This window comes from Musca domestica, unplaced genomic scaffold (genome assembly GCF_030504385.1).
Source record: "Musca domestica strain aabys unplaced genomic scaffold, Musca_domestica.polishedcontigs.V.1.1 8, whole genome shotgun sequence".
Lineage (NCBI taxonomy): Eukaryota > Metazoa > Arthropoda > Insecta > Diptera > Muscidae > Musca > Musca domestica.
Window position 1 is genome coordinate 21,084,012 of NW_026712409.1, and position 25,839 is coordinate 21,109,850.

The following is a 25,839-nucleotide window of genomic DNA, read 5'->3' on the forward strand; positions in this document are numbered from 1 at the left end:
GATAAAATTAAGAACAATGGTCCTCTAATACACTGAAGAGGTAGAAAAACTACCAGTAACATGGGAAACAAGCAAAGATGTCAAAAAGGACATATTGTTAAGGAATTTGTCATCTTTGGAGTCCAAAAAACGTGGATTTTTTAAAAATATTTTTCAAAAGACCTTAGGTCCCATAAACGTGGATTTTTATTCCCTACACCACAAGGTGGCCAGGGTATTATGTCTTTGTGCATTTGTTTGTAACAGGCAAAAGGAAACGAGATAGACAGATAGTTCATTTTGATGATCTGCATAGAATCACATTCAGAGTCGATTTATGCATGTCCGCCAGTCTGTCCATGTATTTTTGTGAGCAAAGTACAGTTCTCATTTTTTACCCGATCCAGATGAAATTTTGCACAAATCATTTGTTTGGCCCAAGGGCGAACCCTATTGAAGTTGGAGATAAAATTTAGATATAGTTCCCATATATATATATATATATATATATATATATATATATATATATATATATATATATATATATATATATATATATATATATATATATATATATATATATATATATATATATATATCTTCGTCCGATTTGCCTTTTATTGTGCACCAAACGTGTAATATCAGCCCGAATAGCATTGGAATTTTGCACATACAACCAAATTAAGCCTGTTAATAAGTATGCCAAATTTGATCGAAATCGGTTCAGATATAGCTATAGCTCCAATATATATTGTTCAACCGATTTGTTATTTTAGTCCTCCGTAGTCGTAATATGCACTCTGTAACAATAATATTTGGGGAAATATTTCAAATACTGCTCAGAAATACCTTTGCTAAACTCTATCGAGATCGGTTCAGATTTAGGTAACTTCGTCCGATTTACCTTTTATTTTGCATCAAACGTCTAATATTTGCCCAAAAGGGATAAAATTTGCCAGTTACGAGCGAATTGAGTCTAGAAGCTAGTATATCAAATTTGGTGAAGATCGGTTCAGATATAGCTATAGCTCCCATATATACTGTTCATCCGATTTGTCATATTTGTTACCCACAGCCGTAATATGCACTTCGTAACAACGATATTCCGGGAAATATTTCAAATACAGCTCAGAAATATCTTTGCAAATTTTATCGAGATCGGTTCCGATTTGGATATAGCTCCCATATATATCTTTATCCGATTTCAAATTAATGTTGCACCAAATGGGCAATACAAGTCCGAATTTAAAAGATACAAATGCTTCGGCATATTTAGTCCTTTAAACTTTAAATTATAATTATAATCATAGCTTGTATATTGGAATTCTCCCATAGAAACTTTTAATTGTAATGCGGAGCTCTACTAAATTAGCAAAGTGGTGTAGGGTATCATAAAGTCGACTTTAAGAATTTCTTAACTGGTTTAAAAATATTTCTTAAATGACATTGGTCCCATAACGTGGATTTTTTTAAAATATTTTTTAAATGACTTTAGGTCCCATGAACGTGAATTTTTTAAATGACCTTAGATCCCATGAATCTGAATTTTTTAAAAATATTTTTTAAATGACTTTAGGTCCCATAAATGTGGAATTTTTAAAAATATTTTTCAAATGACCTGGGGTCCCATAAACGTGGATTTTTTAAAAATATTTTTTTAATGACCTTGGGACCCATAAACGTGGATTTTTTTAAATATTTTAAATGACCTTGGGACCCATAAACGTTAAATTTTTGAAAATGATTTTTAAATGACTTTAGAACTCATAAACGTGAATTTTTTGAAAATATTTTTTAAATGACCTTAGGTCCTATAAATGTGGATTTTTTAAAATTATTTTTTAAATGATCTTAGGGCCCATAAACGTGAATTTTTTGAAAATATTTTTAAATGACCTTAGGTCCTATAAACGTGGATTTTTTAAAATTATTTTTTAAATGATCTTGGGACCCTAAATTATTATGAACTCAGGACCCATAAACGTGAATTTTTTGAAAATATTTTTTCAATTACTTCCCGACCTAAAATTGTCGCTTTCTTTACATATTTTTTCCTTAAACTTCAATTCCTATAATTTAAAATTTTTTTAAATTAAAAATTACACGTTTTCAAAAAAAAAAAAAAATAATAATAATAAATAAATAAAAATAAAATAAAATTCTGTGAAATTCTATGAATGTTCCAGAAGCTATTGATTTTTTAATAGTTTTAACAAATATTTAAATCTTTTTTTCATAGAATTCCGGAAGTTATAGTAAAAACATTAAAATATCTTTCCAAGGACCTTTTTTAAAAAATCCTTCCAAGGACATCCAGACTTATTATCATAGAATTAATTTTTTTCAATGTACTTGAAGTCCTGTTATCTTTTGAAAAATATTTTTTAAACGTTTCCACACATGTAATTGTTTATATTTTCTAGGACTACCCGACCTTAAATCTATGATGTCTTTAAATATTTTTTCCTAGAACTTAAAGAAAATACTCGTCTATACGTATGGAGTTCTCGAAAAAAATTTAAATCTCTGTGAATTTTTATGAATGTTCCGAAAATTATTGAAAAATTGTGTATTTTTTAATTTTTACAAATACTTTTTATTATTTTTTCCCAGAATAATGTTTAGGGAGTTTTTAATAAATATTTTAAAAAAATTGATTTTTTTAAATATTTTTTTTCCGAGGACATCCAGCATGAAATTATTTTTGTAAGGATTTGAATTCCTGTAATCATGGATTTTAAAAAATATTTTTTCAAGTACCTGCAGATCTGTAATTGAATATTTGTTCAAACTGCTTTTTCTAGGACTTCCCGACCTAAAAGCCTTACTTAGTTTTTCCTTGAACTTCTAGACCTATAATTTTCAATTTTCTAAATTAAAAAATACTCATTTATACGTGTGGAGGTCTTTAAAAAAATAAATAAATAATTAAATATAATAAAATACAATTCTGTGAAATTCTATGAGTTACTTAAAAAATAAAAAAAATTACAAACATTTTTTACATATGGTTTTAGACTTGTAATAGTGGATTTTAAATATTTTCCTCAAAGACAAAATAACACATTAACCGTGTTGTTGTCTTTAATATTACCAAAGGCGGTGGGTCCCTTCAGCGGAAATTTAAAATCCTTGTTTAAAATGTAATATTGTAGTTTTCCTCCTAAGGTAAATGTTATTTGAAAACTTAAAAACGCTTAAATTTTATTGTACACTTTTGTTCCACAATGTCAGCCACCAAAAATGTGGCTGTGGCTTCATTGCTACAACAATTTTTCATGGAATTTTCACTACAAGCCGGAAATATTCTCACTGCCCACATCAGCATTTCAAAAATGCCCCTTACATTTTCAACACATAACTTTAACTTTCAAAAGGGAAATAAACAATTTCTGGTCTCATTTTCATCCAAACACTTTTTGCCCTTGTCACATTTGCCTCAGGATGTGTGTAGGAAACAAAAAACTTATGGTAAAATATAGATTTGATGGCGCCTCTTTTTCCTGATATCAGCGTTTAACAGCGATTTTATGTGGATGTTCTCCTGTTTTTTAGTGGTCCTTTTTTTACATTTTATGGCCGATCAAATTGACCTTTGATGGATGAACTTGATGATATTGAACTTCTGCGGCAGCTGGAACGGCGAATAACTTGTTTATGGCAGCAGAGTTGCGGAAAAAATGAGAAAACGTTTGTTTATGGGCGAGAACGTTTGTAGTCGTTAAAGTGGAATGTGCGGCAAGCATATGTATGTACGCATACATGTACATATGGCAGTTTGTTTGTTTGCTTGTTTTTTATGATGCCACCCTGCGTTGCCGCGGGGGTGGTAACAGCTATCACACTTTTCTTAATAATCGAATTCGCAACAGTGTTTATCCATAAACTTGTTGGCGATAATAATGAGAATGATTATGTTGATGTTGCTGATGATGATGATTACGGGCGGGGTAATAATGAAGCATTTTAATAATAATGATGCTGTTGTTTTTTTTGTGGCCACATTGACATCAGATGTTTTATTGGAGACATCAGCTACTGGCAGGTTTCATCATCATTATCGTCGTCTTCGAAATTCTGATGAAATAAATGCCCCATAAAAATAAGCGAATTTTTTCATCAGGAATTTCCCAAAAACACGAGCAAAAAAAAAACACATCTCGTAAATAATTTTCTTGGTCATTGCCTGTCTGTCGTTAGAGGAAATTTCACTTTTGAGTTAATTTTTAAGTATTTTCCAATGTTTTTTCATCGTTGTTGTTAAGCAACAACAATTTAACATGGTCGTAATGGGTTTCCGGAATTGATCTTAAAAAATTTAGTAATAACAATGGAAAATTCCATCATTTGCAATGGAATGGAAACAATGTCTTATTGAATTTTTCAGTTCCCAGAAGCGAGGTTCCCTGAAAGGACAATGGAAATTAATTTGAAAAAAAAAATCTTTCGTAAAATCACAGAAAAAGTTAAGGAGTCTCAGTCAAATTATCCTGGAGTTTTTTAACTTTCGTAACTATATTTCTTAAAACAATTTTTTTTGTTGAATGTCTTCAAACCGTTTATTTTTTATCCAACTTTATTTTCAAGGACCTTCTGGCAAATCATAATGGATTTTGTAAAGATTATAGATTCTGATCAATAATTGTGGATTTCGAAATTTATTTTTCACTTTAGTTCAAGGATTTTTGAGTTTTTAAATATATATTTTTAAGAACTTATTTTTTAAATATTTCTAAAATAAATTTTAGACCTATCTTCGTGGTTTTTAAAACCTTTTTTTATGGACTTTCAGACCGCGGATTTTTAAAAATATTTTCCACGGTCTTCGAGACTTATAATTTCAGACCTATAATTTCAGACCTTATAATTTCAGACCTATAATTGTGGATTTATAAAAATATTTTTCTAAAGTTTTTTTTTTTGGCCTATAATCATGGACTTTCAGACCTATAATCATGGATTTTTAAAAATCTTATTCAACATGGATTTTTAAAAATATTTTCCCAAGGTCTTCGAGAACTATAATCGTGGATTTGTTAAAATATTTTTCCAAGTTCTTCGAGACTTTCATGGATTTTTAAAAATATTTTTCTAAAGGTTTTAAGTCCTATAATCATCGACCTTCAGACCTATAATCATGGATTTTAAAAAATCTTATTTAACCGTCTTCGAGACCCATAATCGTGGATTTTTAAAAATATTTTTCCAAGTTCTACAAAATCTATAATCGTGGATCTTTAGAAATTCGAGATCTACAATCGAGGAACCAGAATTTTTCAAGGTCTTTTAAAAATATTTTTCTAAGGTCTTCGAGACCTACGATCGTGAATTTTCATCAGAATTGTTTCAAGGACATGAAGACGTCATCCTAGATTTTTAAAAATATTTTTTCATAGTTTTCCAGACCTTTTATCGACGATTTTTAAAAATATGTTTTTAAAGGAACGACTATTTAAAATATCTTTTCAAGGACTTCCATAGGACTTTTAAAAATATTTTGTCGAGGACGTTAAAAACTAAAATATAGAAGTCTTTAAAGTACTTGTTCAAGGCACTTCCATGAGGTTTTTAAAATTATTATTCAAGGACTCTATTAACTTTTTGTTAAATATTTTTTAAGGACTTCCAGGTTTAAAAATAATTTAGCAAAAACTTTTAGACTTATTAACGTCGAGTAAGACAAAAATATTTTTTTAGGGAATTAAAGACTTAAATCATAACATTTATAAACATTTTTCAAGGATTTCAATTAGACTTTTAACAATGATTTTTCAACAATTTTATCTAAGGGCTTACCTATAATCGTAATTTTTTAAAAATATTGTTTTCAAGGACTTGTATTGGATGATTCGAAAACTAATATTTTTCCATGGGATTTTTAAAAATTTGGTATTCAAGGACTTCCATAGAATTATTAAAACAAATCGAGAATTCTTAAAAATGTCTCTTTAAAGAACTTTCATGAGATTTTTGAAATTATAGTTCAAGTATTCTCACTGGATTTTTTCAATATTTTCTCCCAAGGACTTCAAATTCTGTCATCCATGGTATTCAAGGACTTCCATTTTAATTTAGAATTTTTAAAAATATTTTTTGTAGCAGATATTTAGAGCTAAAATCTTAAATTTTTAAAAAAATCTTTCTAAAGGACTTTCATGACATTTTTTGAAATTATAGTCCGACGACTTTCGTTGGATTTTTTAAATATTTTGTTCCAAGGTCTTCCAAATCTATTATCGTGTAGTTTTCGAAGACTTCCATGGGATTGAAAAAATAATCATTTTCCAGGACTTTTGGTTCCATGGCCGTGACTTTTTTAGAATATTTTTCAACAACTTCCCAATCTATAATTGTCGTTATATAAAATATGTATTTAGATGCTCTGAGTGGTATTTTTATGTCACATATTTCATTGAAGGCATGTGAAAGTACATGCAATCTATAGACAACCGATGAAAGGTCTTCTATTCCATAAAATATTTAAGTGAATGGTCCTTCAGGAGATATCGGGGAATTCAAATTTAAGAAGACCTCAGAAAAGGCTTTTATGGTATTGAAGACATCTAGAAAGTTTTCTATCCCATGGACAAGTCTCAAGGTGGCCAAAAGAGACCACCTTAAAGTCTTCTTATAGCCGACACTACACTGTGGTACAGTGTTTTATGTCTTGGAGCGTTTGCTCGTAACATATAAACCGAAACGAGATAAGCCCATATTTCTTTTTGATAATATTCATAGGCACATGTTCTCAAGCGATTTATGCATGTCCGTCCGTTTTTCATTTGTTTGACCCAAGGACGAATCCTATTGAAAATTGCGATAATCGATGCAGATTTAGATATAGATCGGTCAAATTTAGTGGAAATCGATTAAGATTTAGCTTCCATAAGTTAAAACTACCCTAACAACAGGTGTCTCTACTAAATATTCATAGTCGTGTTAGGTACCATAAATTTTCACCGCCCGACGTTTACCTTTCCTTATTGCTTTTATTTTGTGAAAGACCCCCTAAAGATCTGCTATTTAGCCGATAAATGGCTAAAGCTCTTCCACACTATAAAAGGCCTCTAGAATGCCTTACTTTCTATAAAAGTCCTCTAAAAATTCTTTTTTTATGAAAGATCCGAATCTCCAATATCTTGGCATGTGATCCAAATTAAATCCATTTTTCACATTTTTGTTTTTCATTTGAAAATTCGGGTCAAAATATTTCAACACACAAAATGACCCAGTTTCTTGTGGGGATGTTAATTATGAAAATTTTGAAAAATTAAATTTTGTCACTTTGTCAAAATGCCAGCGACAGACACAACAGCGAACACCTTCCTCAGCTTCAAGCAGAACACCTGAAATAGAAATGCAAACAGACAAAAAAAAACACTCAAAATATTGTTGCAATTAAATGAATTTATTAGAATCTCTCCATTGGCATTTTCAAAATTTTTTCAACCACTCAATCCAAGTCTTTCTCTTTGTGGTTCACTCACCGTTATTCGAATTGGCATATCGGCAGCAGTTTTCTAAAGGTAGCCAAGCGTTGGCGGCCAAAATCTTGCTACCGATGGTGATGCTCATGTTTGGCCATTTCTTAATTTAGATTCCAACGATGAGTTGGTCATTTTCTAGACATTTCCAAAATCATAATAAAATTAAAAAAAAAAAAAACACACCCAAAAACAACATCAGATTGTCTGCCTGTTGCCAGTTGGGTCCTCCACCATCACCATCACCATCACCTAGCCTAGCCATCCGCCCACATGTGTGGGCGTATAAATAATGCGTTTATTTGTTTATGAACCAGCCGAACGAGCAACGTACGTCCACAAAAATAGCACGGCCACGAATCTAATCAAAAATTATATTTTTTTTCTGTTTTCAAAAGTGTCGAAAAAATGGAAGCGGCAGACGCACAGATCCACCAAACAGTCAGAAACTAGCAATGTCACGTACTTGTTGTGTTTTTGGCGCCTTCGTTTGTCGTGCCGGTCTGGACAAAAAAAATTAAATTCCAAAAAGAGGAAAAATACACATTTGTTAGATTGTTTTGATTTTCAATGTTGTTTTCGTTGTCGAATAAAAAATAGTTTCAAAAATTGAAAAAAAAATGTAAATTCTACACGCAATGTTTTGGAAAAAAATATTTGTTTACTCAGAAATATGGATAAGTTGATTAACATTGAAACTAGAAAATGTTTATTTGTGAAAACATGAATAACATGATATCAACTGGATGGATCATTTCTAGCCTCTATATCTGATTCTTTAATATTTTAAATTTTTCCCAACGTAAAGTTTATACAACAAGGTGTGATTTTAAAACTCTATGGTTCAAAAAACTAATATAAATCTAACAATTTGCATATCCTAAGAACGAGTCGCGTTTAAAGTTATATTTTTTAAAATATCACTTTTTTAGGGTATTTAAAAATAAACTTTAAATATCGCACGAAGTTCGTAGACATATTCTTCAAAAATCCATAAATATTGAGTTGTTGTGGCGTTACAAAAAAAAATCCACATTTAAGCAGTCCATGAAGGTCTACAAATATTTTATTTAAATTTGCCCTAGAAAGAGTATTAAAAAACATCCGATTCGGATGTGGAGCCTCGGAAATACTTATTATTTTTATTTTTTTATTTATTTAAAATTTAATGACAATAAACTCGTTTGGAATTTAATCTTTAAAGAAATTTAAAGAAATCTTTAAGAAATGAAGCTTTTGAAACCGAAGAGTGCGTTAGCAATATGTTCTATAAATTTGGGTAGACCCCTAAACTAAAATTTTATAGGTATTTTTTCAACAAATTCTGCGAATTATTTTAAATTAGGCCTATTAAATATTTCTGTAAATTTCAGTAGACATTAGGCTTTTTAACCAAATTTGGACAAACAATTTTTGTTTGCTTGTTTTTTTTTTGAACTTCAATAGCCTGGGAGGCCTGTAAAAATGTTTCTCATAAACCTGTAAAAAAATAAGGGCTTTTTATTTTTCTTTAAATGTTTCCCAATCCAAATTTGTGTCTAAAATCTTACAAATTTTTATACGAATTTCAATATTTTTTGAACATTAACCAGTAAGGAAAGCTCAAAAGTCGGGCGGGGCCGACTATATGATACCCTACACCACTATGCATATTTAGTAGAGCTCTCGTAAAAAGGTTTATACAGTGCATTTCAGAGCTCTATGAGATATTTGGTACAAAATCAAAATCTATATAATTCTATCTAATTCTATAGCTATCTCTGAACCGGGGTTCTCCAAATTTTACGTATTAGCTTCTAGACTGAATTCGGTCTTATGTACGAAAATTCAGGTGATTTGGGCTGATATTGACCATTTAGTGCACATTTAACCCTAAATCGGATGAAGATATATATGGGAGCTATATCCAAATCTGAACCGATTTTAAAATTTAAAACAGCTATTCCTGTGCTCCATCTAATACCTGGTACCAAATATCACGGTTGTGGAGTGAATATTACGAATGTAAGGGACTAAAACACTAAATCGGATGAAACATATATATGGTTGCTATATCTATATCTGAACCGATTTTCACTAAATTTGATATACTTGCTTCTAGGCTGAATTTGGTCCGATGTACTAAAATTCAGTCCATTTGGACTTATTTCGGCCATTTGGTGCACAATTAACCCGAAATCGGATGAAGATATATATGGGAGCTATATCCAAATCTGAACCGATTTCGATAAAATTACAAACAGTTATTTCTGGGCTGTATCTTATATCTGGTACCAAATATCATTCTTGTGGAGTGCATATTACGAATGTTAGACGTTTAAACACCAAATCGGATAAAACATATATATGGGAGCTATAGCTGTTTCTGAACCGATTTTCTCCAAATTTGTTGTATTTGCTTTAAGGCTAATCTCTGTCACATGTGCCAAAATTCGGGCCATTTGGGCTAATATTGGCCATTTGGTGGTCAATTCACCCGAAATCGGATGAAGATATATATGGGAACCATATCCAAATCTGAACCGATTTCGATAAAATTTAAAACAGCTATTTCTGTGCTCCATCTAATACCTGGTACCAAATATCACGGTTGTGGAGTGCATAGTAGGAATGTGGGGACTTAAAGATCAAATCGAATGAAAGATATATATGGGAGCTGTAGCTATATCTGAACCGATTTTCTCCAAAATTCAGGTAATTTGGACTGATAGTGGCCATTTGGTGCACATTTAACCCGAAATCGGATGAAGATATATATGGGAGCTATATCTAAATTTGATCCGATTCTCACCAATTTCAATAGGGTTCGTCCTTGGGCCAAAAAAATATTGTGTGGAAAATTTCATCTCAATCGGATAATAAATGCGAACTGCATTTTGTTCACAAAAATACATGGACAGACGGACTGACATGCATAAATCGACTCAGAATGTGATTCTATGAAGGTTCTCAAAAGTAACTATGGGTCTATCTCGTTTCCTTCTCCATGTTACAAACAAATGCACAAAGACATAATACCCTTACCACTATGTGGTGTAGGGTGTAAAAAATGAAAAATTATGACTTTTGACTTTGTTGCAGCTTTTTTATCTCACCCTGTATAATAGTCAGAAGTGACCTTTTAATGTATTTGTGATTTCGCCGGGATTGAAAATACAAGCGGTTTAGTGGAAATGTGCGTATTTTTTTCCTCTAAATATGGTCCGATGACCATCCAAACTTTAACTCAATTAGTCTATAATTTGGCCTATCGAGCAAAAAACTATAGGTTTCTATTCTGTTCCAAACCCCGACTCCATTTCCAATTTCGTGTAGCGTGATTACAAATTAACATGGACAGATGGACGGACGTACATCGACTCAGCTCGGCGAGATAGGAAGATCCACACATAGTTTCCTATGTAATGTATTTAATTTTAAAATATTCTCGAAAATATTCTTATAAAATGGTTTAAGCCTTCAAGATATTTTATAAATTTAAATTTTTTTTTTTTATTTTTTACAATAAATGTTCCAGAATTATTTTATGCAAACATTAATACAAACTGTATTCACTATGTCCATTTATTAGTTGAGCTAATAAAATTCCCATTCCCATACCATTTCATCAAATCACTCAATTTTATCTATAACTCAGTTATTTTCCCCATTTCACATAAAGTGGAAGAGATGTTTTAAGAAGAACTTATATCTATCGTGCGTAAATATCTACAAATCCAATTACACATAACATGCTCACACAAGTGGTTAAATTGGGAGTCTAAAGGAAATCTGATAAAAATATAGAAGGGTGATTCGAAAATCTTTTCGAAACTTGACAAATTTTAATATATTTTTGATACGTGACACATATTAGATAAATTGTAATTTTTACATCTTGTCCACAAAAAAAGGAAATCGAAGTCCAATGTGGAAATGGTTTCGAAAATTTGCAATTTTCATAAATCGACTCACCCCAATATCCCCACAAACATTACGACTCAGCAAATATGCAATCCTTATGCATGAGTGATTTTCTCTTTCTTTCGAAAATATACCCCCCCCCCCCCCCTCCTCCAAAGAAAACCCTGAATTCAAGGAAAAAAGAGGAAGAAGAAAAAAACACAGGTGAAAATCTTGAATATTTTCATGGATGTGTGAACGACGTGATTAATTATAGAAGGAAAACTGCTAAATTGCTTTTCAATTGGTTAAGCATGACAGCAACTTGCGTTTCTGGTATTTTCAGCTGTTACTCAGACGCCTTTTCACACAATTCGAGAAGGGAAAGAGATGAAACAAGTGGTGGTAGATTATCTAAATGTGAATATTTTACTTGCAATTATCTGTCAACAGGTCAAATCGAAATCGAACCATAATATTCTGGACCTTGAAATGTTGGGAAATATCTGTGCATGCCATTAGCCTAAATAATTTTGCATTTCTTTGTTAATTATTCTACATTTTTTTTCTAGAGAGAGCGTCAAGTGTCTGAATGTTTGCTATGTGAAGGCAATTTGTGGTGCTTTGAGGAGATTTATTGAATTTGAAAATAAATATTTTTTGTTGGGATTTGTACAGATTTTTGTGGGTCATAAATATTTTTGCCTTTTCAATTGGGTCAATGCTCTGGTCTAATGAATTATTAGGTAGGTGGGGGTATACAAATGGATTAGGGGCGACACGTTTTATTGTAGCGATCAAGAGTTCCATACGAAAATAGCCCTAATATGTATTGGATTTTTTTTTTCTGAAAAAAAAAAAATAATTAATAAAGTCACCTAATCCCTACAAAAATTTGTAGAAAATTTTCGCAATTTTTGATTTTTTTTTTTGGGCTAAAAAATTTAATAAAAGCATTTCCTTAGATCTCTAAGGCCTTTAAAATTTAATTGAAAAATGTTCGAAGTCTACAAAATATTAGAAAAAAAATTTGTCCCAATTGTCTCATTGATTATTAAAAATCTCTACAAAAAGAATACCATATACTGAAGAGCTGTACAAGGCCTTCTGCCAATTGAAGACATACAAAAATTTTACTGTCTACTCATTTGTAACGAAACACCGCAAAACGTCTGAATTTTATATTAATTCATCTAATTGTAAATCAAGTAAAAAAAAAATGGACCGGACCGAACTTTTAATACCCTCCACCATTGGGTAAGGAAAACATTTTTATATAAAAGTATCTGAATTCAAATGTACTCAACTTTAAACTAGAAAATACCAGTAAGACCGTTTGGATAATGCAGTTGAACTTTTCAAAAACCATAAAGTGGGTGGGGCCGTTATATGGGGGCCATACCAAAACGGGAACCTCTATAGACCATTTTATACTTCAAGGAATGTCATCTACCAAATCGTCTTAAATACCAAATTTGAAACAATTTCGTAGTTGAATGTGACTAGGATTATCAAACTAAAGAGCACCGGTGGGTCTTGTTATATGTGCGCTATACCAAAACGTGGACCTAAATTTTCAACGTTCCTCCATCGGAGCTCGAACCCATTATGACTAACAAGTACTAATTTTTAGACAAATCTGTGGAAAAATGTGCAAAAAATCATTAAAATATCGAATATCGGAAGGTATCGATATATGGAGGCTATACCGGACACCGGAGCTAGAACCCATTATGACCGACAAATACCAATTTTTAGACAAATCCGTGGAAAAATGTGGCAAAAATTATCAAAATACGGCATATCGGGTGGTACCGTTATATGGGGCCTATACCAAAACGTGCACATATATGTACTAAGTTTAGCCACCGGAGCTGGAACCCATTATGACCTAGAAGTTCCAATTTTTAAACAAATCCATGGAAAAATATGGCAAAAATCATCAAAATACCGAATATCGGGAGGTATATGTGGGTAATGCAAAAACGTGGACTGATATATCTCATTTTCAACACCTACCATCCTAGACACAATACAAATTGTTCTGCCAAATTTCGAAGCTCTACGTCAAATATTGTGCATTTTAACAGGCAGACTGACAGACAAACAGACGGACACTGTTAAATCGATTTAGAATTTTTTGCTGATTATGAATATATGTACTTTGTGGGATCTAAGACGAATATTTAGGGATGTTACAAACGGAATGATAAAGTTAATATATCCTTCTTTTCAAGGTGGAGCATGAAAAAAAAATAATTTTTATACCCTCAGTCATATACTTAGAGAGGGTATACCATTTGATACGGCCAAAACGTGTCTCATCGAAATAATGGTTTTAGACACTAAGTCTCTTTGGACCAAATCCGTTTCACGACCGTCCGTCCGTCCGTCTGTCTGTCTGTTGGAGTATCCGATTTGTTCCAAACTTGGTACATCGTAATATTATTATCAAACTTAGATCGAGTTCGGAGATGGGCAATATCGGTCACTCCCTCTCACACAAAAGGCCGAAATTTAAAAAAAAAGGCCGAAATTTTAAAAAAAAAAAAGAAAAATATTTTATTGCACCGAAAGAGAAAGGATAATCCGATTTTGCTCCAATTTTGAAAATCGAAATAGTGCACTAGTGCGAAAATGGACAATATCTGCCAACGCCATTATGTACCTCCCTCCACAAAAGAGTCAAAATTTAAAACAATTTTAATTTTTATAAAATGTGATGTAAGAGTCCGATTGTCTTCAAAATACACACATCACAATATTTTTACTAACCTAAGGTCTGGTGTGAAGATGGAATATATCGGTCTACTCCTTCTGGTACCTTCCCCACAAAGGGTCAATATTTTGAATACCCACAAAGCTCATAAAACGCGAAATTAACATCCGATTCCATTCAGTCTTAGCACATCTCAATATTTCTATCAACGCTAGATCTTTTATGAAGATGGTAGAGATCGGACTATTCCTTCGGGTACCTCCCTCACAAAGGGTCAAGGGTTTGAATAAATAAAACGTTTATGAAGCACGAAAGAAACATCCGATTCCATCCAAAATTTACACATCCCATTATTTCTACTAACACAAGATCTGCTAAAAAGATGGGACATATCGGTCCACTCCTTCTAGTATCACCCCCCCCAAAAACCATAAACATTTTGAATATCCATAGCCATGAAATTAACATTCGATTCCATTCAAACTTGGCAAATCTCAATATTTCCATCAACAAAAAATCTGGTATAAAAATGGTAAAGATTGGACCATTTCTTCGGGTACCTACCTTGAAAAACAAAACCCCCAAAGAAAGCTAAATAAGCATCCAACTCTCTTCAGATTTCATACATACAAACATTTTTGCTAACAAAAGATCTATTGTGAAGATGATATGTATCTGCTAGTCCCTTCTGGTAAATCACCCATAAAGGGTCACAATTTTCAATACTTTTATCTCTCATAACTTGCGAAACAAGTCAGCGATTCTTCACAACTTGCTATATCTAAATATTTCTCTCAACTAGAAACCTGGAATAAATATGAAATTTATGAGTTCGCATAAAATTTTAATATAAATATACGATTTTTCATCCACATCTGTCAACTAATGCACATTTTAACATTTCAAAAAATTATCACATATCCCGTACAAATTGTTGGAAGCAGTCGATATAGTCCAACTCTGGCACGTCGCAATATTTATATCATATTTATTTAGGTCCGAGACGTAATGGTAGCTTTCCTTTCGAAGCTACTCCATATAGGGTCAATAATTTGTATAATCATACCAGAAGTCAAAATATATTTAAATTATCGAACATTGGCAGAGGGTATACATCTGTCGGCAAAACCGACTGATACTTTTTAACTTGGTCTTCTTTATTTTTAGCGAAAAAACACAGTTGTCATTGAACGCCTGTCTGCCACGACTTGATCAATGAGGGACGTATGATTGATATCCATCAGACAGTTGGACGCTTCCGTAATGTATACGCCACAAATAGTTTTCAATGTATTTTTTTAATAACATTATTTTTTTGGCATCATTGCAAAAGAAAACTCGCTTTCCGAAGAACGGGGGGCAAGAAGAGCAAATAACTTTCCGCCAATGTCATTTGTATTGTAAATCATACAATTTTTTTTGTTCGGCTCTCAGAATAATATAAATGTTCCGCCCATTAAATGAAAATATTTCAATGTCACAAATTCTGGCACTTTGTGTTAATTTGTCGGATTGTATTTTTTTATGTGTTTGTTTGTTGTTATTTTAATTTTTTTTTGGTCTTGCAAATAGTGTGGATTTTAGAAGTGTTAATTTATTTTTCAATTGTCATCAATGTTGACTGTTTTGTTGTCATCATTGTTTTTAATGTTGTTGTTTGTGGTGTTGCAATGTGTTGAAAATCGTTTGATGGCAGATTGTGACATTAGATACATATCACAATATTATAAAAATATATATTTCTTAAGAAAAAAAGGAAAGAATTATTTTAAAAGAATTCCTTTAGGTACCCACATGAATGTTTATTAATACGGCATAAAATTTAGAATGAAAATGGAATTTATTGAAAATATTTGTTATCCTATTTTCCATCCTAGCCACACACAAAAAATAATTGTTTATTTTGGCCTCTACGTGTCAACAATTTTCAAGTGTTTTCACTTTCTAGTTCACTAAATCTTAGTCACCTTCAGTGTGAATTTTTTTTAAGTAAATATATTTTGTCAAACAATATAATCCTATATAAACAGAGACATTGTTCACAATTTTGAAGAGTGTTAGATGAGGTACATATTTGGTTCCTTTAAAAACGTAATCCGTTAAATAAATAAAATAAAAACCTATTTTTTATAATTTTTCTTTAAGTTTTACCAAGCATTTTTCGCCTAAAATGCTTCCCTGAAAAAATACATTTAATTTTTTTTAGGTTTCAGAAGCCAGGGAAGGTCTGCGAAAAAAAATATATAATGCAGCATATGAGGGCCTCAGTTGCCTAAAAAAATGTTTGTGAAGTTATATGTGCCTCAGAGCTAACGACAAATTTTCAATAAAACAAGGTGATAAGTATCAATCGGTTTTGCCGTCAGATGTATACCCTCAGCCAATGCTCGATTAGTTAGATATACAGGGTAAGATGAAAAAACTGCAACCCACTTTCATTTCCAAGCAGCTCGTCCGACAGTTGTTAAAATTATTCTAGTGACAGCTCATTATATTGTTTACATTTTGGTGAGAATTTTACAGAAAAAAAAGTTTTTCTCGATTGAATTAAAGCGTGATAGTGTGATTTCTTTATATTTGGCTGAAAAACTACAAGTGGCTATTGTTAGAGCACTCCAGCATTTAAATGTGAATAAATCTTTTGTATCTCGTACCATTGCTCGTTACCGTGATACTGATACTGGTAGCGTAGCCCGACGTCAAGTAAGTGGACGGAAGAAAACAGCAACATCAGCAGAAATGGTTCGAAAAGTAAAGAAGCGACTTGATCGAAACCCGCGACGCAATGGCCGAAAAATGGCCTGTGAGCTGAACATATCGCAATATTCCCTTGGGCCAAAAAAGAATGAGCAAAAAGTGCAAGAACTTACACCGCAACAGAATGAAAATAGACTCAAAAAAACTAAAGAGTGGCTTTGCTCGGCCGAAAGTGGTGAACTACCGAATTTGGGTTTTTCCGATGAGAAAACAATTGTTATCCAGGAGTTTGTAAAGAAACAAAATGATCGTTTTACTTGCCAAAGAGGTCAGCTGAAAATATGCACCTTTGGTTGGTCACCAGAACTCAAGCGCCGCCATGGTGATGTTGTGGGCCGCCATAGCAGCCGATGGTCGCTCTCCGCTCGCATTAATCGACCGTGGCACGCAAACATTTTGGCCGCAGACCATTAACATTCCAAGAGGACTCAGCACCATCGCACACAACACGCGCCACCCAAGAATGGTTACTGGCTGGTTGGAGGTTCCTTGCTTCATTTCCAGCTCACAATGGCCACCAAAATCTCCGGATACCAATCCGTTGGACTATTGTTTCTGGAGTATTTTGGAAAGCAAGGTTGGCAATAAAAAATACAAAAGTGTCGATCAACTCAAGCAAGCGCTTCGCCGGGAATGGGCCTAAATACCGCAAAGCAACATTCGCTAAAAATGTGATGGTTTCATTGGCCGTTTCAAAAAAGTGACCAATTAGAACAAATCTAAACTTATTCTAAAATTTGATAGTATTTTCGACATTATTTGCTTACATTCAATAAAATTGAAAAAAAAAATGTGAAAATTATGGCATTTGACTTTGTTGCAGGTTTTTTTATCTCACCCTGTAGTACGCACTCCCCAAACCACCTCCGTATATCAATTTCAGATACCAACAGAGACCTCAATGTCAAATTTGAGGATTCAAGCTCCATCCCTACACTCAATACAAATTGTAGTACTACCACATCGTTCTATCAAGCCAAATCTCCAGCATAGATACCATCAGTAATCACAATATCAATTTTCAGAATTTAATGTAGCAATCTCATCACCCAATACCAAATATAGTACTATCTAGTACTTTTCGTACACATTTCCAAAACCAACTCTTTATCGCACACCAACCATAAATTTGGTACCATTTAGCACAGTGTGCACACAAACACTTTTCCAAAATCACCTTCATATATCAAACTTACTTTTCAACCTTGATTTTCATATCAAATTTCAATTTTTAACTCTGTCCGTCCAAATGGTACCATATTAGAAATTTAATACCACCTTAGAACCCTTTGTAGTCTTAAAGTTCGATTTTCCAAAAATTCTTTGGTACATCTATCATGCACTCCATTACGGGCTCTCCTTCCTATTTTCACAGAATTTTATAAAATTTGTATTTTGTGGCCCTCTGAATTCAAATTGCATTGTAGAATGTTGTGATGAGTTCCACAAAATTTTATAGAATTTTTTGTAAGTCTTAAGGCTTAAACAACTTTATAGACATTTTTTATGTCTCAATTAAAAAAAATAATAATTGATTTTTTAGATTTATTAAAATTCTTTCATAGGCTTCTGGTTCTCAAAAAAATTTCCTACGTTTTTTATGAACTTTACATTTTTTTAATTATTAATCTTAGCTTACAAAATTCTATAAAATATTTTTTTGAAACAAATTTTATTGGAAAATATTCTTATGCCTATGAGTTCCACAAAATTTTTTTGTAAAGCTTAAACAAATTCAAAAAGAATTCTAAGTCTCAAAATGTTGAAAAAATAATTTTTCTATATTTTCTTGAAAATATTACATTCTCAAAAAATGCAGAAAAATTTTATTTCACTGCAATGGCCTAAACATTTTAATAAAGTGTGTTTGTAGTCTTCGAAAACCTGCAATATGTCATAGAAACTGTTTCGAAGAAAATTTTTGCGGACCAACTACATAGTTTCTAATATTTACCTGAATTTAGAGCCAAGTTAAATCCGTTTTGTTTACAAAATAAAATTTTCAACAATTTTCCAGATACTACCGAAAACAAGTCTGAGTTATTGTTCACCATTCCTTTCCATATTTCCATTTTCAAATACAATAGTTTTCCAATGACTAGTCAGAACCTTCATCACAAAACTCAGAAAATAATGCGACTGACAACCATCCAACTAAAGTCTCCACCCGCAAAACATACTCTTGGCATTGTTCATTTCTATCTGAAACAGGTGGAAACAATTCGACGAAAAGCAAAAAAAAAAATGAAAAATATTTTTTCTTATTTTAAAAATAGCAATGCTTCGTCATAGTTTTGTTTCGCTACGCTTGATGTCAGCCGGCTGTGAGTGAGTGTATTTTTCTTTCCAAATTTATTTTTGTATTAAAGTGAAAACAAAAGCAGCACCAGCAGCGTCAATAGTTCAAAATAACATTCCAGAATTCCCAAAAAAATACAAAATGACATCTCCTGGCATCTTCTTCTCCCCACCCGGTCTGAGTGGAAAGCGATGAAGTAAGGAATTACATTTATTTGAAAATTTATACAATTTGAACACGTAATCGACAGTTGTGTATTTTTCTGAATCCACAGAAGGAGGTTAAACATTTGTCTTGTCATATTTGGAAACAGAATTTCAATACATTTTTATTTTGAAATGAAAGTGCCAAGGAAATTGATAATATTTTTTTCTTTTCACACGAAAGGAAATTTAAACATTTGTCAATGGCAGGAATTTTTCAATGTCCTTGCTGGCGATAACGAGATGTATCGTTGTTGTTTGTTTAGGATTTTGTTTGTTGTTGTTGCTGCTGCTTTGTCAATAAACAAACCGGAAATGTGGAAATTTTTTCCAGGAATGATGAGATAAGAAAACCAAAATTGAAATTGGGTTTTTTCAGGATTTTTTTCGTATTCAAACCAAATTTGAGTAACAGAAATGTTTAAAAAGTAGAATACAGGATGAGATGAAAAATCTGCAACCAATTTCAGACTGCTGTCATTTCTAAGCCACTCATCCAACAGCTGTTAAAATTATTCCAGTGACAGCTCATTACATTGTTTACAAGCGTACAAAAGCATTTTGGGGACAATTTTCCAGAAAAAAGTTATACGTGATGGAATTCAAGCGTGATAGTGTGATTTCTTTAAAATTGGGCTGGAAAACCACAAGTGGCTATCGTTAGAACACTCCAGCATTTAAAAGCGAATAAATCTTTTGTGTATCGTACCATCACTCGTTACCGTGATACTGGTAGCGTAGCCCGACGTCAAGGAAGTGGACGGAAGCAACATCAGCAGAAATGGTTCGAAAAGTAAAGAAGCGACTTGATCGAAACCCGCGTCGCAGTGGCCGAAAAATGGCTCGTGAGCTGAACATATGGCAATATTCCATTCGGCAAATAATGAAAAACGAGCTCGGGGTAAAGCCATTGAAATTCCGAAAAGTGCAAGAACATACACCGTGGCAGAAAGAAAATAGACTCAAAAGAGCTAAAGAGTTGCTTCGCTTGGCCGAAAGTGATGAACTGCCGAATTTGATCGTGTTTACTTGCCAAAGAGGTCAGCTGAAAATGTGCGCCGGCCATGGAGATGGTGTGAGCCGCCATTACAACCGATGGTCGCTCTCCGCTCGTATTAATCGACCGTGGGTGGTATCAGAATAAATGCCGAATATTATCGCGAAAATATTCTGGAGGGTGTACTAAAGCCTTGGGCACGCAAACATTTTGGCCGCAGACCTTGGACATTCCAACAGGACTCAGCACGCGCCACCCAAGAATGGTTACAAAAAGAAGGTTCCTCGCTTCATTTCCAGCGCACAATGGCTACCAAAATCTCGCGATACCGATACGATGGACCATTGTGCCTGGAGTATTTTGGAAAGTAAGGTTGGCACTAAAAAATGCCAAAGTGTCGATGACCTCAAGCAAGCGCTTCGCCGGGAATGGACCAAAATACCGCAGAGCAACATTCGGGCAGCTTGTGACGGTTTCATTGACCGTTTAAAGGCCATAATTCGTACCAAAGTTGACCAATTCGAAAAAAATTTAAACTTATTTTAAAATTTGATGCTATTTCCAACATTTTTTTTATTGAATAAAAAAATGCAAAAATTATGGCATTTGACATTGTTGCAGTTTTTTATCTCACCCTGTATAAATTGAAAAAGAATTTAAAAATTAAAACAGAGTACACGCTTAAAACCGTGCTTCAATATAACATTACTTTCCAATTTTTACTAATTTGTATACAATTTTGAAATTTTAATCGTATACCAATTGCTCGACCAAAATATACTATTTGCAGACTGATAAATAATTACAGACAGTGGATCAAGCTTGAAATCATTCACGAAAAACACTTTTTTTTTGAATTGTATTACATTTTCAATCATGTTTCAAAAATTTCACATTAGACTATTTTAAATAACCATCTAAAAAAAGATCTCCTCCGAATTATTATTTCATTTTAAAATTTCAAATATTTCTTCTCTCACAGCGAGTTAAGAACTAAACACTCTCGACAAGAATGAAAGGTGAAAAAGCCCTAACATAAAAAAACTGTTGCACAATCTAATTTTATGTTTATAATAAAAACAAATATAAACATTTCCATGAGCATACGTCCATGCATGCCTAACCACCCACCTACCATACACATCTTTTTTTGTTAATTTTCCCCTTAACCTTGAATTTGAATTTGTTTATTTTTTTCGATTAAATAAATTCACCAGCTTATATTTGCATTTCTAAATCTCTCTAATTGACATTTATATTCGGAACATGAGTGCAAAAATCTTTTATAATTTATTTATTTATTTAAGTATTATTAATAAATTAAAATTATGGCAAATTTTGAAAAGGTTATGATTTTTACGAATATGAAAAAAATGTTTATTGTTTTTCTTGTTTTATTTGCAATAAAAAAATCAAATTTTCAATGGGAAAAATGTTTGATAATATGCTTTTCTATTAAAAAATTTTCAATAGCCATGTTTGCTATTAAAAATTTGTTCGCCAGCAATAATTTCTATAGTAAATTATTTTCTATAGCATCGTCTATAGAAAAGTTGTTCGTTGACAAAAATTTTTATACAATGGTATTTTCCATAAAAATATTTTCTATAGAAAAGATGTTCGATAACAATATTTTCTACAGGAAAGTAGTTCGATAACAACATTTTTTTGTGCAGAAAAGTTGTTCTATAACATTTTTTTCCTATAGAAAAGTTGGTCGATAACAACTATTTCTATAGAAAAGTTGTTCGATAACAACTATTTCTATAGAAAAGTTGTTCGATAACAACTATTTCTATAGAAAAGTTGTTCGATAACAACTATTTCTATAGAAAAGTTGTTCGATCACAACTATTTCTATAGAAAAGTTGTTCGATCACAACTATTTCTATAGAAAAGTTGTTCGATCACAACTATTTCTATAGAAAAGTTGTTCGATAACAACTATTTCTATAGAAAAGTTTTTCGATAACAACTATTTCTATAGAAAAGTTGTTCGATAACAACTATTTCTATAGAAAAGTTGTTCGATAACAACTATTTCTATAGAAAAGTTGTTCGATAACAACTATTTCTATAGAAAAGTTGTTCGATGACAACTTTTTCTATAGAAATGTTGTACGATAACAACATTTTCTATAGAAATGTTGTTCGATAACAACATTTTCTATAGAAATGTTGTTCGATAACAACATTTTCTATAGAAATGTTGTTCGATAACAACATAGAAAAGTTGTTCGGTAACAACATTTTCTATAGAAAAGTTGTCAGATAACAAGATTTTCTATAGAAAAGTTTTTCGATGGCAGGATTTACAACAGAAAAATTATGGAATTAAATGAATTTCCAAAAAAATTTGTCGATGTTGACGGTTAACAATATTTTATATCAAAAATCGTTTGATGCAACGACGTAGAAACCAAAAGCTATGATAAAAATTAAAATTCGTTCTGAAAAAATTGTAATTTAAAATTTTATTCAATATTCGAAGATTTACAAATTTACCTTATCAATATTAAGACTATTTCTATAGAAAAGTTGTTCGATAACAACTATTTCTATAGAAAAGTTGTTCGATAACAACTATTTCTATAGAAAAGTTGTTCGATCACAACTATTTCTATAGAAAAGTTGTTCGATCACAACTATTTCTATAGAAAAGTTGTTCGATAACAACTATTTCTATAGAAAAGTTGTTCGATAACAACTATTTCTATAGAAAAGTTGTTCGATAACAACTATTTCTATAGAAAAGTTGTTCGATAACAACTATTTCTGTAGAAAAGTTGTTCGATAACAACTATTTCTATAGAAAAGTTGTTCGATAACAACTATTTCTATAGAAAAGTTGTTCGATGACAACATTTTCTATAGAAATGTTGTACGATAACAACATTTTCTATAGAAATGTTTTTCGATAACAACATTTTCTATAGAAATGTTGTTCGATAACAACATAGAAAAGTTGTTCGATGGCAGGATTTACAACAGAAAAATTATGGAATTAAATGAATTTCCAAAAAAAATTGTCGATGTTGACGGTTAACAATATTTTATATCAAAAATCGTTTGATGCAACGACGTAGAAACCAAAAGCTATGATAAAAATTAAAATTCGTTCTGAAAAAATTGTAATTTAAAATTTTATTCAATATTCGAAGATTTACAAATTTACCTTATCAATATTAAGACTTCGTAGAATAAAAGTCAATACATCGGTTGCCTCTTCAATAATTTTCGATGTTGGCTTACCTTCACCGTGACCAGCCTTGCTGTAAACGCGCAAAAGTATTGGATTCTTCTGATATTCCGAATTGCGTACGGCCTCTTGGAGAGCGGCTACAAATTTCAACGAATGTAATGGACTTACACGATCATCATGATCGGCAGTTATGACCAACGTTGAGGGATATTCTTCTTCGGCCGACTTTGGTGTACGGACATTGTGCAGCGGTGAATATTTGAGTAGGTTCTCGAAATGTTCCTTTTCATCTGGATCACCATATTCAGAACACCAAATATAACCAATGGTGAATTTATGGTAACGCAACATATCCATGACCCCTACCTGGGCCACGGCAGCTCCAAAGAGATCAGGACGTTGATTGATACAGGCACCAACCAAGAGGCCACCATTGGAAATACCTTTAATGACCAAACGATCCTTGGTTGTGTAGTTTTTGGCTATCAGGAATTCAGCAGCTGCTTGGAAGTCATCGAATACATTTTGTTTGTTCAACAAACGACCAGCCCTGTGCCATTTTTCACCATACTCCCCACCGCCACGCAAATTTGGATGAGCAACAACACCATCAAAGGTCTCAATAAACATTAGATTCTTAATGCTGAAGGAGGGATTCATGATGGAATTAAATCCTCCATAACCATACAGAAAACATGGACGAGGTGTTCTCTGTTCTGTGTTTGAGTTTTTGTAGACCACAAACATGGGAATCTTGGTGGAGTCCTTGCTTTCATAGAATACCTGTTCCACTCTATAATCCGACGGAGAAAATCCTTCCAAGTTTAGTTTGGTGCTCCGCAAAACTTTGGGGCTAAAATTCTTCCATTTGAAGTCGAAGTGATAGATGATGCCCGGTGTAAGATATGAGGAAAACTTATAAAACAACTCCGACTCGGACTTGTCACCCCAGAAAGCATCAATATTGCCAATATCCAAGTCGAATACTCCAAGTAATTCTCCGGTTTCCAAGGAGTTTACCTGCAATAGACTCTTTACATCATGTACATAGTGCAGGACCAATTTATTGCCATCCACACACTGTGCCCAGTGCAAAACATCGCTGGCATGTTCTGGTACAAGGGTCTGCCAATTATCCTCGGTTGGATTTTCCAAATCAATCACGACAATACGATAATTCGCAGCCCCATTATTTGTGCGGAAATACATTTTGGAACCAGTATTGGTAATGTAGCTATATTCAAATTCGAATTTGTCAATAATTTTCTTCACTTCTAATTTGGAGGATATCTCCGTCTGGCCTTCCAAATCGGCATAGTGCACCAAAACCCCTTGAAAATCTTTATCGATAAATATCAATAAATACTTGCCACAATCGGAGATTTCAGACACAACTTGCCAGTTGGGCTCTTCGGGATATTCAGCAACAAGAATATCCGCTTCCTGCGCCCGTCCCAAATAGTGATAGTACAACTTTTCATTTTCGGTTGCATTGGTTTCCGAACCATCAGCGGCGCCCTCTTGATTGGGATAGCAGCTGTAGAAGAATCCCTTATTATCCTTCGTCCAAGTTATTTCCGAAAATTTCAGTTTTTCCAGGATCTCTTCAAAATCTCGACCCGTCTCCACATCACGTATATGAATTTTAAACCAATCCGAACCATTTTCACTCAAACCATAGGCCATGTATTTGCCATCGTGAGAAAATGATTTTTTCACCAAAGCAATGGTTCCATCGCTAGACAGGGCATTGGGATCGAAGAACAAACGTGGCTCCCCATCCAACGAATCCTGCTGGTATATAGCACTTTGATTCTGTAGTCCCGTATTCTTATGGAAATAATAGTATTTTCCATATTTCATGGGGCAACCATATTTTTCAAAGTTCCACAGCTTAGTTAACTTTTCCGATATTTTCGGGCGAGCATCACAGCTTTCCAAGAAGGGCTGACTGATTTTATTCTGCTCCTCAATAAACTTCTTTGTTTCCTCCGAATCAGGATCCTCTAACCAACGATAGACATCTTTTATTTCAACACCATGATGTGTTTCAACAACACTTTCATCTTTCCGGGCCACCGGATATTTCAGGTTAGAGACCTTAACGTCACAGCCTTCCAAATTGTTGCTGCTTTCCGAGGACATAGTTAAATTTCTGATTGTTCTAGTTTTTTTTTTCTTTTATTCTTCGCTTCTATTTTTGCGCCTTTCTCCAATGACTTCAAGTTTAAACTGAAGTCTGTTTTATTATTTGCATATAATTTTATTTTTTATCTGGACTATGGGAATGAGAATTTGCGGTGGTCAGTAAACAAAG

The 25,839-nt window shown here is 32.7% G+C and overlaps 1 protein-coding gene across 1 annotated transcript; it reads right to left on the minus strand.

Moving 5' to 3' along the window:
* Positions 1-23,449: 23,449 nt before the first annotated feature.
* Positions 23,450-25,751, minus strand: LOC101899280 (prolyl endopeptidase-like). Its single transcript, XM_059131104.1, has one exon. The coding sequence runs from the start codon at positions 25,665-25,667 to the stop codon at positions 23,484-23,486; it is 2,184 nt and encodes a 727-aa protein (XP_058987087.1). The 5' UTR covers positions 25,668-25,751; the 3' UTR covers positions 23,450-23,483.
* Between the last annotated feature and the right edge of the window lie 88 nt (positions 25,752-25,839).

Bases quoted from the DNA above. Each gene is read 5' to 3' on its own strand.
- LOC101899280 (XM_059131104.1), bottom strand. From the start codon at position 25,667: ATGTCCTCGGAAAGCAGCAACAATTTGGAAGGCTGTGACGTTAAGGTC.